At 45.5% G+C, this 13,706-nt stretch overlaps 2 protein-coding genes across 2 annotated transcripts in view; both read left to right on the top strand.

The window, feature by feature from the left end:
- Window positions 1-2,887, top strand: part of PKD2L1 (polycystin 2 like 1, transient receptor potential cation channel) — a 71,556-nt gene extending 68,669 nt beyond the window's left edge. Inside the window, exon 15 of the mRNA XM_063133203.1 lies at window positions 446-2,887. Within this exon, the coding sequence (XP_062989273.1) occupies window positions 446-607 (162 nt within the window). The 3' untranslated portion in view covers window positions 608-2,887. The remainder of the gene's footprint in view (window positions 1-445) is intronic.
- A 10,426-nt stretch (window positions 2,888-13,313) lies between these two features.
- LOC134403104 (broad substrate specificity ATP-binding cassette transporter ABCG2-like) overlaps window positions 13,314-13,706 on the top strand; it is a 53,951-nt gene continuing 53,558 nt past the window's right edge. The window contains exon 1 of the mRNA XM_063133201.1: window positions 13,314-13,573. The gene's annotated coding sequence lies outside the window, so the exon portion shown is untranslated. The remainder of the gene's footprint in view (window positions 13,574-13,706) is intronic.

The raw sequence follows: 13,706 nt of genomic DNA, 5'->3' as shown, positions 1-13,706 counted from the left end.
CTCTCCAAGCAAAGAAATTGACTCCAGATTACTTAATGTGGTGATTTAAGACTCATGTTAAGTGACTTTAAACCAGACATTGGGAAACTGGTATCACTTCATAAAGCCCATCCATTACATTAGGGTAGGGTAGGGTAGGGTAGGGTAGGGGGTACTGGGCATGAGTTTGTGGAACCAAGGGGGTGGTTACCTGAAAAGGTTTGGGAACCACTGGCGTAGTGCCTAAATTGGGTGCCAAGGAATCAGCACTGGAGAGTGCTTTTGAGAGCCAGGGTACCTTTACAGAGTGGCCCCTTTCTCTGAATTGCCACCCATACAACCTGAAAAGGGAAGGGGACTTAAACAGAGAAGGGCCTTTGATCTGATTTATTACCATGCATTTGGTGTTGGAAGAAAAGGAGAAATCGAGCCTCTGAATGAACAGGCGTCTTTTTATTGACTGCAGGAAGAACAACTCAGCCAAGAAAGTCTGGTCCCTCAGAACACTGAGTGGGTCGCCAAGGAAAAAGGCGAATTAGAGGTGGCACGTGTGCAGCAGAATGTCGGCGTGGACTCTGTGAATGCTTGCAATGCTGTCTACCCCATTTGCCCAAGACAGAGCACCTAGACTGTCCGACATACAAGAACATCTCGCTACAATCTAATAGAAACTTCTAGCTTATTTCTGAATAATCATAGTACCATTCCTGCTGTTTCACTACTTTCAGGCCAGCCAGGGCCAAACTGGTATCCAACACGGCCCTTGCCCCTCGGCTGACTGTGTCGCGCCAATGCAACTGAAAAGTTGTGCTTCCTAGGGCGACGCTGGAAACAAACGGTTTATTCCCAGTTCAGCACAGGCCAGCGGAGTGCCCTTAGTCAAGCTCCATGGACCTGTCCCTTTCGAGAAATGAGCTCCCAGTTCATTTCAAAGGTTGCTTTAGGAAGTGCCACCTTCCCATTGTGCTGGAGGTGGGTCCTGCACGCATTTGGGAAGCACTGGATACTGCCCAGGGACTAAACTCAGGGTTATCTATTTGGTTACATGCAATGAACTGCAATGTAACAGCTCAAATACAGCCCTTGGGGTTTAGGAAGTATTTCAAATCTGGATCCAAATTTTGAAGCTGGCTTCTGCATTTTTGAAATTGACCCCAGTCCTGGCCAGATCTGAATCCTCAAGTGAAGCCTGGAATTTGGACTTCTAATTTTGCACAAAATGTTTTTTTCTCTACAGGTTTTACTTCAATACAGAGAAATTGTATGTCCCTTGCATATAAATAAAAGTAATGGACTGCTATGTATTGTAGGTGCTGTAAAAATAAAAACACTTTCCACACCTCTTTCAAGGAAAGGACAAGGAGAATGTGTGGCATAGACAAAGGAGCATGTAAAACTTCCTTCTGAGGAAGGAGATTCCCACCACATAAACACGTGGCAAGCTGCGGGGCTGCCTAGATGGTGCCACGCTGCCACCGCCTTAAGCAAAAGCGCGTTCTCTGCTGTGGGGTGGCAGCAGCTAATCCTGATGCAGAGGGAGGGGGCAGGGTTTCTGGCAGCCATTGGCTCGCCAGGCCCGCCTTCTGCCCAAGCGGACGGTGACTAATCAGGGGTTACTATCCGCCCGGGAATGCCTCCACTACAACAGCAGAGTGAGGATAGACGGCGGTTGTGCCATACTCACCTCGCTCCAGGGGGGAAAGCCAGGGTGAGTCCCTGCCTTTTTCAGTCGCAGCTTCCCAGGAAAGCCCTGCGACAGTTGCGAGGTGGCTGCTGCATCATATAATCAATGCCACGCCACCTCTCAGCTATCGCGGGGCTTTCAGACCATCTAGTCCCAGCTATCTATTTTGCCATGTGTACATGTGATGGGAATCTCGTGCCTTAGAAGGAGGACGTATATGCTTCCTTGTCTATTTGACACCTTCTCCTTGTATATTTCTTGAAACAGAAGTGGCAGATGTTTTATATTTATAGCTCCCAGAACACATGCCAGGCCATTATATTTATTAAAATATACATTGACACTTTACAGAATGACCAAAAATAATTGATTTAAATGCAAAAGTGACTGCTAAATGTCTAGTATAATCTTTCTTGCATTCAAATCAGACATGTTCACTTAACTGTACTGGTCTTCTCGCATAGCTTTAGCTAATTTTCAGAATTACCATTTTATTCCACTTTTTATTCCACTCAATTTTCCACTGAGAATTAGTTCTACAAAATCTTTTCTGACAAGTGATTTCAAATAACCCAGGATTTATGGAGGCAGTTTTTATCGTAGAATTTCATATGTTGTTTTTATTCTTCTCTCCCAATAGAGCCCAAAGACATATTTATTTATTTATTACATTTATATACCGCCCCATAGCCGAAGCTCTCTGGGCGGTTTACATATGCAGTCCTGTGTACATGAAACATTGCACCCCAGGGCTGGACTCATTCCTGCCCCTTGCCATCTTATTTTCCTGGGTCCCTCTGACTCCTTCTTAGCCCCGGTGCTTCCTAACACAAAGTCTACTTGGCTTGCTCTCCAGTTGGGTGTTTTGCTTGTGAAAACCACCATCAGCTTAAGGCACCTTCATGTACTCTGTAGATTAGTTGTTTGCATTGACCCAATACAACTCCACTCAGTCACGTCTTGGACATAACCTCTGTCGTGTATGTGAACCAGTACATGCATATCAAAGATGCTTGGTGAATAGATTAGATCTGACAACCTCTTGTGTGATGCGTGATGACTGTCTCTCAAGGTTAGTGTTAAGACCTTCGTCCTATATGACTATTGCTATGCGTATTGTGATCACCTACTATACTTTCCATTGTGACTTCTTGTATTCCAGTGATAATATTATACTTCTGGTTCTAAAGCATCATGTAACTTGAAAGAAGTAAAGTATTTTTCAGGGAACAATATGTGCACAGCCTTGGTGATTTTCCTCCTTCACCCCCGCCCCCACCTTGTCTCTCTGAATCTACATTAATAACAGAGTTCTTACTGGCCAAATAAATATCCAATGATCTTACCAAAATGAAATGCAACACTATTAGTTTAAATGTTACAGTCGCTATGTGGAAGCCACCGAGAAGCACTTTCCGGTGGTGGTGCTCCACAAGGGAGGTTTAACTTTTGTGCCCCACATGTTGATTAAAATATATGCAGGGGCCTCTATGCCAGCACCAGCAATCACCGGAGATGTGGAGCACTAATGTGAAGATGCTGCGTGCTCTTGGACTGATGTACGGAAAGAGAGGCTTTGAAACATTTCATATATCATATGGAACCCATTCTGGGGTATTGCTTTTCAGCAGCCTCCACATGGATGCTGTAACACAACAGTTGGTCTACTCTTTTCACATCCCTCTTTATGGTTACCTTTCACAATAAACCACTAGAGGTCCCCAGTTCACCACCCATATCTGCATTGGATATTTATTTCTGCCTGTCTCGTCATTCACCTGGTCAATGCAACAACTTTGCAAGTGTTCTTTGTATAGACCCTGGTAAATCCAACTTATTTTTTTAAAGCGAAACTTGCCACCATTTCCTGCTCTGTGCAGGAAAAGCAGCGCAATAAAAATGCCATGTGGTCGTTGCTGCTTCCTCTTTCTTTCCCATGTAAAGGAATCGTTTCCTGACTGTTAGAGCAGTACGACAATAGAACCAATGACCAAGGGAGGTTGTGGGCTCTCCCACACTAGAGGCATTCAGCCATCTGACAAGGATGCTTTAAGATGGATGCTTTAAGATGGATTGAGCAGGGGGTTGGACTGGATGGCCTTATAGGCCCTTCCAACTCTACTATTCTATGATTCTATGGTTCGATGATTCTATTGCAGGGCAACAGCAGGAGGCCATAGTGACGGTAGGGAAACATGATTTTCCCTGCCTGATGATGCTCTTAGATGCTTAGCAGCAAAAGAAAGAGATGAGAGAAGCCTATTCAGGCATCATGAAGAGCCTTCAGCGTGGTGGCGCCCCTCCTGTGGAATTCCCTGCCTCTGGAGTTCAGGCAGGCTCCGACCTTGTACTCCTTTCGGCGCCTCCTGAAAACATCTTTATTCCAAGAAGCCTTTCTCTAACATGCAGCCTTGGATGTCTGTGTTGTTGCTTTTTGCTTCTTTTTAAATTTTGTTTTAACTGTTTTATTATGTTTTTATTTTCATTTTACCTTGGACACCGCTCCGAAATTTTTCAATGGGAAGCGGTATATAAATATTCTAAATAAATAAATAATAAATAAATACTGCAGCTTTACCAGACATTTTAGGGCAGGGGTTTCCAGTGCAATGCCTGTGGCCGCAGATGTGCCTGTCAAGCCTGGAATCTTTCCTGGAATCTGTGCAATGATCCAATAATTGCAGCAGCAAAAATCTGCATGCACACATCTTTTGTTCAGACCTCTGCTTTCACTTCCTGGTCACTCTGCTTCCTGAGTGCAGCTATGCCACACACCCCTTTCCCTCACTGACTGGAAGTCTCAGCAGAAAAAAGAGCAGCCCCTCCCCTTTCTCTGTTAGCAAGCAAGAGGGGAGGGGATCCCAAACAAAATGTTCATCTCACAGCCTCAGTTTGGATCAGGTTCACGGACATGGAAACTGCCACCACCCATTTTCATCCTGAAATGGACCCCACGCATCCCATGGGTGGTGGCTGGAAGAGCCTGCAAGTACGTTAGGGCCCCCCTTTCGTTGGGAAAGAGCATCAAGAACACTAGAGCACTGGGCTTTGACATTGCCCCAGAGGCAGCCTTGCCCAGGAGTAAGGGGCTTGGGGTCTTCATAGTGGGGTTTTGTGGGGTTTGGATGCCCCTTTCTGAGCAGCAGGTAGGGTGCCCATATGCAGAAGAGGACAGGGCTCCTGCACACTTAAAAGTTATGTAGAAAAGGGAACTTCAGCAGGTGTGGCTTCCACAAGAAGATACGCCTGAAGACATTCCCTATTGTCACAAGTTTTTCTACTCTACCATTAGGGTGGGTGTTGTGGGAGGTGGACACTACTTCGCCCATTCACACTTCTCACTTATATACATTAGCTTCTCAAAACTTGCGTGTTGTCACCACTTTGCACATCCAGACTTTGAACTCCTGTCTACTTCCTGCACAAACACGCGACTCTGAGACCCTCTTTCTAATGCCCTGCCTTGCATGCCAGCACCATGGGGTTAACTTACAATAGGTGTCTCTGGGTTGTCTGTGCAGCCTCTGCTGTTTCTCTGTCTAAGTCCTTGCAGCCAAACCAAAGCCTCCAGCCTCAAACAATCTTCATCTCTCTCTGCCAAAGTCTTCCGACGGTTCATTTGGGCTGCGCACTTGTGACTGGGGGTATTGCAGCTTATTGCTTGGTCATGTCAAGTGACTCTTACTTTAAAAACCTTTGCCTCCAGCTGCCTCCAACTCCTCTCCTCCCACACAACTGCTCGATGCTGAAGCACTTTTAATACACCCTGGGTTGCAAGTAAGCCTCTCAGGGCCAAGCTACAGGTGCATCTGGGTTGCCTTCAGCCTCTCTCTGCCTTATGCCAGCCAGCCAACGTCTACAGCCTCCAGCCTCCAACAGTCCCCCCTCTCTCTGCCAAAGTCTCCCAACGGACCAGCCAGGCTGTGCACTTGTACCCTGTAGCTGGGAGTAGGGTGACAGTTAATAGCTTGGTCACATTCGGTGACTCCTGTTTTAAAAAAAACTCCGCTACCAGACACCTCTGCCCACACCAACACTGGACTTGAGACACTCTTAAAAGGCTCTGTGTGGCATGCCAGCCTCTCAGGGTTCATCTATAGCCATCGCTGAGTTGTGTCTTCAGTCTAACTCTGTAACTAAGAGATATGCCAGCCAGCCAAACCCACAAATCTATCTATTTTTCTGTGACACACACTTCATACGTTCTGCATTGCATGCCAGCAGTGCAGATAGAGCCTAGCTCACAAGTGAACAAATTTGAAGTGGAAAGGAAGTGGTAGTGAAGCAAAGCAATGACATGCCAAGTGCCAACATCCTCAGCAACAGGACATCTGCAAAGATGAGAGCCTCTCTCTCGACTGGCACCTCACTGTTGGTCGTGAGAGTTTTTCTCTAAGGATGACCCTTTGTCGCCCTTGATGTGGAACTCTGAGAAAAAGGCCTCTTGTCTGTTCTGTTTTGCCCTGCAAGTTGCTTTGACTGACCTCTCCTTTCCCACATTTTTATCTGTGCACTCTGCTGAGCTCCACGTGCCCGACTGCCCACCAAATTTGAAACAGAAATGGTGCCCTGCTCATGAAGCACTTCTTAGCTAAAAACTGGAGATCTCCTTGATGCCAAGGGCTGAAACTGCTCAAAGTGTAAGACCTCAAAGAGGAGGTTTGACAACCTGAATTTGAAGGATATGGCGCCAGCAGTTTATAAAAAGTAATAATTTTAAAGCCTCAAACTTAAAAAAAATCCTAAAAAATCAACAGATGAATAGATGTGCTTTAAATTTGCCATGACTACTTAAGAGATATCATGGTGCCAAGATTAATCTCTTTACAATAATTTTAAAACCTCAAACTTTTTTTTAAAAAAATGGAAAAATCAACAGATGAACAGACCTGATTCAAACTTGGCATGGCTAAAGCCCTACCTAAGAGCTATCATGGCACCAAGTTTCATCTCTTTACCTTTAAAAATGACATTTTTAAAAATAATAATTTTAAAATTCTAAAAATCAATGAATAAACAGATCTACTCCAAATTTGGCATGACTAAAGCCCTACTTAATAGCTATTATGATGCCAAGTTTCAACTCTTTATCTTCAAAAATGGCAGAGCTGTAAGTATTTTTGTTAATTCCCATTAAAGTAGAGCTTCCCTTTGGGTGGGGAGGATGTGGGAAATCCTGATTTTTCTTCAAATTTCATAATTCCCCCCTTCTCAAATTTGTTACCAAAAATCCTGACAAATCTGGTTTTTTTCCTGTCATATGGTCACCCTACTACTCCCCACATCCACCTACAGAGTCGATCTTAACCAGGAGGGAGACTGGAAGATCTCTGTAAGAACCTGACAGAAGTGGGAGCATGTCTAGACGAAGAGTTTGCATGACACAGCCACCATTGTGAAGCCATCTGGGGGCAAACCCCGGAAACCCCACTCCAAAAAAATGGCACTTACCCTGACTTTTTTGGCAGCAGAGCCCATGGCATGCCCTGATTTGTCACCATGGGCTGGACAGGAAGCGGTGGCCCCGCACCTCTGTAAAAGTATATATATATATATATTACATTTTTATACCGCCCAAAACCGGAGCTCTCTGTGCGGTTCACAAAAATTAAAACCATAATAAAACAAACAATAGTCTAAAAACACAAATACAAAATACAGTATAAAAAGCACAACCAGGATAAAACCACACAGCAGACATTGATATAAGATTAAAATACAGAGTTAGAACAGTAAAATTTAAATTTAAGTTAAAATTAAGTGTTAAAATACTGAGAGAATAAAAAGGTCTTCAGCTGGCGATGAAAGGAGTACAGTGTAGGCGCCAGGCGGACCTCTCTGGGGAGCTCATTCCACAGCCGGGGTGCCACAGCGGAGAAAGCCCTCCTCCTAGTAGCCACCTGCCTCACTTCCTTTGGCAGGGGCTCATGCAGAAGGGCCCCATTCCTCCCCCTCCATTTTTAATTTTATTATCTGTATCTGTGCAGATGCACAGATACAGATAAAAAGAAAAAGAAATGGGGGGAGGAATGGGCAGCCAGAGGGAGGAGAGGTGGTTTGCCCGAAGTCCTTCTCCTCGTGTCTTCGTCTGGCTGCCCCGTTCCTCTCCTCCCCACCCCCTTTTTTTTTTTTTACTTTTACAGAGTGGGAAAGTTCCTCTCTGGGAAGCTCATTCCACAACCAGAGTGCCACATATTCTGAGGAAATGGCCTGGAACACCAATTTCCCATGATTTTAAATAAAGTTGTTCTGGGCAATAGGCAGTTTAGGGATCAAACTGCCTATTTCCTATGCATTCCTACCAAGAAAATTGACATAGAATCATAGAATAGCAGAGTTGGAAGGGGCCTACAAGGCCATCGAGTCCAACCCCCTGCTCACTGCAGGGATCCACCCTAAAGCATCCCTGACATATGGTTGTCCAGCTGCCTCTTGAAGGCCTCTAGTGTGGGAGAGCCCACAACCTCCCTAGGTAACTGGTTCCATGCTATATCCATGCTGATTACATGCTATAAACAGCCTGAAATGTTGATATTTAAAGCCTCCCAAACGATTAAACTTACCACTATCCCACTTACCCACAGAGAGAAAGATTGGCTACATGATACTACTGTTTTCATTGGTAAATTAGACAAATTAAAGTGGCATGGGAGTGCCCCCTTCGTTAAGGTGAGTCACACAAAAAAGGTTCTCCCATTATAAGCCTGTATAGCTTCTATTATTATTATTATTTATTTATATAGCACCATCAATGTACATGGTGCTGTACAGAGTACAGAAAACTTGGCATCAATGATCTACCTGATGAGCGCTACAGTTGTGCAAAATTCCAAAGTGATTTGATACAAATTTCCATAGATCCAGCAAGCTGAAATGTGCTGAAATCTGACACTTGCCGTAGGGATTATGGGATGGGTGGGAAGCCACCCCTGCCCCATCACGTGCCAGGTTCAGCCGACGCAGCAAGCCGCAACAAGTGTGCGTAACTAGGGAAATGCCAGTCACGGGACTGTTGCGTCACCCACTGATCTTCCAAAGGTGGCCATGGTGATCATAGAATCATAGAATAGCAGAGTTGGAAGAGGCCTACAAGGCCATCAAGTCCAGCCCCCTGCAGACATTTGCAGACGTTTGCAATTCACAGAAGTGCTGGGTAGATCAAGTGAGCATTGTGTATAGGATGCAGCTCCCAGGCTGGTTTGTTTACTGCACCTTTTAAAATAATCTTTGTTTCCTGATCTTCAAGGGTTTCTCATGCGGGACAACGGAAGAAGCCATGCAGACCTCCACAGGGCACAGAGACATTGTGGCCAGTAATATTATTCTAAGCACAATAAGCGGGGCAGTTGATCGTTCCTCCCTGTCTCCAGCCATGCTGAGAAAAGCCACTGTTATATTTCCCCTTTACGTTTTTAAACCCTAGGCGCTCCCAGACACTCACTCCTATAGTGTTACCAGTCAAAAGGCATTAGGCAGCTATACCATCTTTTTGTCTTAAACAGATTCTTTGTGGAAAGAAAAAGGATGGAAGCAGCTGTGGGAAATATGGGAGGGTTACAAATTGAATATGTTCTGGACCCAATAAATTCTGGGAATGAGGCAGGGTGAATGCAAAACAAAAGGTGTCGTTTTCCTAATTGTTCACTACACTTTTTTGAGTCTTTACCACCCTGTCTGTAGATGCAGCTGGGTGGTTAAAAATTGTTCGGGACTGCCAGTTCACTTTATCTGGGTTATATACTTATGAATAAAGTCAGAAATCTAGAATGCATAAGGAATTGTGAGTAGGGAACTTGGTAGTTATACCTCTTTTGGATTAATTAATTGGGAATATCAAATTGTGTCTTAGGGGGTTGTAAATCTCCACTTCGTCAGTTATATGATGCAGTTGCAGATTTGCAGCAGCCACCGTGGGGCTTTCCTGCAAAGCTGTGCTGTGAAAAAGTCAGGGACTTACCCTGACTTTTTGGGTGGGAGCGAAGTCAGTACAGCTCTTCTGCTGTCTGACCTAGTCCTGGTGGAAGGCGACTGGTGTTTGGTCACTAGAAACCAAGAAGAGGGCCTGGGGGGGGAGCTCTAGTGCTGGGTGAGCATCGGGAACCCCACACTCCATCCTTGGCATCAGGATCACCCAATACCACCCCAGATAAGGGAAACTGCAGGTTTCAGGAGAAGGTGTGCCAACCGCCCAGAGAGCTTCAGCTATGGGGCGGTATATAAATTTAATAAATAAATAAACCCGGTGCCATGAAGACAGACCCTTAGTCATTACAGATTCTCTTGTGTGATAATGCCATCCAGTCAGGGCTATTGGGGAGGGGGGAGGTTGCCCAGAATGATCCTCAGGGCATTTAATTTCAGCCCTAGTTTTGATGCATGTGATACTGCATTGATTTGGGGCAATATTGGAAACTAAGTATGGCAGCTAGCAACAATGAGCTAGAAGGAGCACTGCTGAGTTTTGTGCCCCCCAGCCCAGATGGTCCATGGGAGTGCCTGGAGAGGCCCATTTCCGTGCTTCCAGAAACAGGCCTCTCCAGCCCCACCCATCCAGGTTCCTTCTGGGTTGTCACTATGGCGATGACCCAGGAGGTGCACGGATCGCTGAACAGGAGTGCCTAGAAAGGCCAGTTTCCAGAAGTACGGAAATGGGCTTCTTCAGGCACTCCCATGGCCCATCTTGGCCATCACTATGGCAATGACCCAGAAGGATCCCAGATGCCCACGTGGAATGGACGGCAGCTGGTCCACCCGGCCATGAAGACTATGGCGGCAGCAGCATGGAGGTAGCAGCAGCGGCAGGTAAAATTCAATCAGGATATTAGTTTAATCATTTCTGAAATAATTTAATTAAAAAGAAACTGGAAGCTATTGTATAGCATTCTCAGTCAGATTTAATCATGCAGAATTTAAACTTTCATACTCCTAATCCATAAAGTTGGCTGGTTGTAATTTTAGTACTACTATGAAGATGGATACCATTTAGATATATTTAGCAATTGTTTTTTGTTATGATCACAGTAACAAAAAAAGTGCATAATAGATACATTTTATTTGTCTGTGGCACAAAGGCCATTACAACCACAATAAAACAAGATGTCTCTAGGAAAGCCAAAACTCTTACAAACTGATAGGGAGAGAATTCATAGAACCAAAATGAGAAAAAAGGCTGAGATTTATACTGTTGAAAAAATGATATCTAGTAGCAATAATAACAGAGAAATACGCAATCTACAACTGATTTCTTTAGAAAATTGTGGCGGATTTTTTGAGCTGCTGCAGCAAATGTTGCAACCTTGATTGTAATCGCTTTACTGTAATCTGCTAATGGTTCACAGATAATATTAGCAGTGGGCCCACCCGCTCTTGCTCTCAGGAAACGATTCCTAATATCTTTATACAAGGAGCAGTGTAACAGGTAATGAACTACATCTTCCACCTCCCCTGCACCACAAATACATGTCTGCTGTGCATAGGGGACTCCTTTATGCTCCCCCTCCAGGTAAGCTGTAGGCACTTACCTGGGGCCTTCAGAGGGCTAGCCTTTCTGAGAGCAAGGAAAGTCAAGTCTTGAAAACACTGTGGTAACTATCATTCTCTCTTAATATGGCTAAACCACGGGGAAAAGGCCAAGGTTGCAGACTTGTTGCATGGCCCTACTTTGCTGAGCCTTAGAAACAAAATCATGGAAGGAAACTTGGACGTTATGGAGGGTTACCAACAAATTGTAGATCACCTGAAACCTCACTTAGTACAGTCTAGCACTTTTGGTGCTTCCAAATCTCGAAATGTGAGTTGGTTTGACAAAGAATGTAGGAATATGAAAAAAGAACTAGTTAGGCTTCGTAGAAATGCCAGGAAGACCAGATCAAATACTTTACTAAAAACCCTGATTAAGAAAAGATCATCATGGAAGAAGAAGAAGAAGAAGAAGAAGAAGAAGAAGAAGAAGAAGAAGAAGAAGAAGAAGAAGAAGAAGAAGAAGAAGAAGAAGGTGGTGGTGGTGTTTATCAGACAAAAGTGGAATGAGTTGGGCCTGGCAGTGAAAAAGAAGGATGATGCAAGATTTTGAAATATGGTTTACTCTGGTATACATGCCTCTAAGTTGCATTTGGAAGTTCAAATCTCTGCAATTACATGGCAACAGGACTTTGAGGGTATTTTTCATGGTCCTGAGCCAGCTGAGGAAAGTTCACTGAGCTTAGACCTCCTGGTCTAGCTAGCCTTTGAACAGAAAGAGACTTAGGGCCTTGCTAGACCAGGCCTTAGCGCGCCTTCCAACCCGGTTTCCCTGCTGTGCGTCCAGATGACGCACAGGGGAATCCGGCGGCAGGCCGCAGTGAGGCCTGGTCTAGCGCGCCATAAGCTAAGTCGCTTAAGGCGCGCTTTTTCCCCATCTCAGGCCAGGGCTGGGGGAAGTGTGGAGACTTCCGCGGCTTTTCGCAGCTCCTCGCTTACTCGCGAGGAGCCGCGAAAAGCCGCGGACCTGGCACAGCGCTCATAGGAGCGCTGTGCCCATCGGCGGGGGGGGGGAAGAGAGGGGAGAGCGAAGGATGGGAGGGTGGGTGGCACGGGGGGAGGGCGGGTGCGATCGCGCCACTCGCCGCCCGAGCAAGCAGCCGAGTGGCGCTTGCCCGGGCAATGCCGGGCATTGCCCGGGCAAGCGCCGCTCGGCTGCTTGCTCGGGCAGCGGCGGCGCGATCGCCCCCGCCCGCCCCCCGTGCCACCCAACCTCCCATCCTTCGCCCCCCCCCCATTTTTTTTAAAAAAATAAAACAGCCACTTACCTTCCCGGAGTCTTCGGGCCACCCGCGGCCCCTTTAAACAAGAAAAAAAAATGGTGGACGCCACAGGGCTTGCGTCCTCCCTGCGGCTCCGCCGTCTGGAAGCGTGGGGGAGGTGCGCTAACGTTAGCGCACCTCGGCCCCGCCTCCCTGCCGGCGTAAGCCGGCAGGTATAGGAAGGCCCTTACTTCTGAGAAAACAGAAGTAAGACCTCAGAAGTAAGCATGGGATTGCAGAGCACTCCTTTCCAGTTTGCAATTTTAAGACTTTAAAAAGAAAGCTTCTGAGTGACTACACTATTAAAAATCAGTTCTATATGTGTTTACTCAGAAGTAAGTCTCTCTGTGTTCAATGGGGTTTACGCAAAGGTAAGCCTTCATGTGATTTTAGTATGAGTGGGATGTAAATGCAGTTGAAATCAATGGGATTTACTTTTGAGCAAGGGAACCAGCAGATCTGTAGTTTATGAACTTGAAGATACACAGCTTCACATAATCAAAGCCATGGAAGATCGATCCTTTGATCCTTCGAACATGTACACTACCAGGAAAAGGGTTTAAGGGGGTTTATGACATAATTTCAAGAGGAAAGGTTTTTTTTTATTTCTGCTCAGTTAAATAAGACACAGTGGCAGACACAGGTTCAAGCAAGGGAAATCAAAGCAATTATGGTGCATGTGTTACCCTCTGCATGTAGTGTTTTACATGGTTCTTCAGGAGTAGAGCAATTATTTATGGGATGGAGGGAGGTGCCTCTATTTTCAAAATCAAAAGCTCCTCTCTCCTACATCAGCAGTGTGAATGATCTTTTGATCTCTCTGAAATTCCACTGGACTGGAGCCCAGGTCTGCCAAAAAAACAAACACACCTCTTTAAAAGCCACCATGATTCTTTGATTGTGACTTCTTCCCCAATGACCTTAGGGTAGATAGCATGACAGCAGTAATTTGACACTCACAGAGAGTTCCTCAAACAAATGTTTATGCAACTTAACTTGAACTGAGTCACAAAAACTTGAAGAATAGTGGTCCCCACCTTCCTACCACCAGTGCTGTTTGGAAGAGACCTCTGGACAGTCAGCCAAGCAGAAGCAGACCCGGAGCTTGCAAACAAAGGGAACCAAAGAGGTATGGAATCACCTGGGCATTGGGAGTAGGCAGGTTGTTGTATATCTCCAAATGTGGCCAGACTTTGTCAATGACTCCTGAGCCCATTTAACTATCTTTCTGCGGCTGTGTTTTCTGAGGATTTGGAGTCTGG

This window comes from Elgaria multicarinata, chromosome 8, assembly GCF_023053635.1.
Source record: "Elgaria multicarinata webbii isolate HBS135686 ecotype San Diego chromosome 8, rElgMul1.1.pri, whole genome shotgun sequence".
NCBI classification, from domain to species: domain Eukaryota; kingdom Metazoa; phylum Chordata; class Lepidosauria; order Squamata; family Anguidae; genus Elgaria; species Elgaria multicarinata.
Note: the sequence above shows the minus strand (reverse complement) of the source record. Positions and strands in the feature narration are given on the sequence as shown.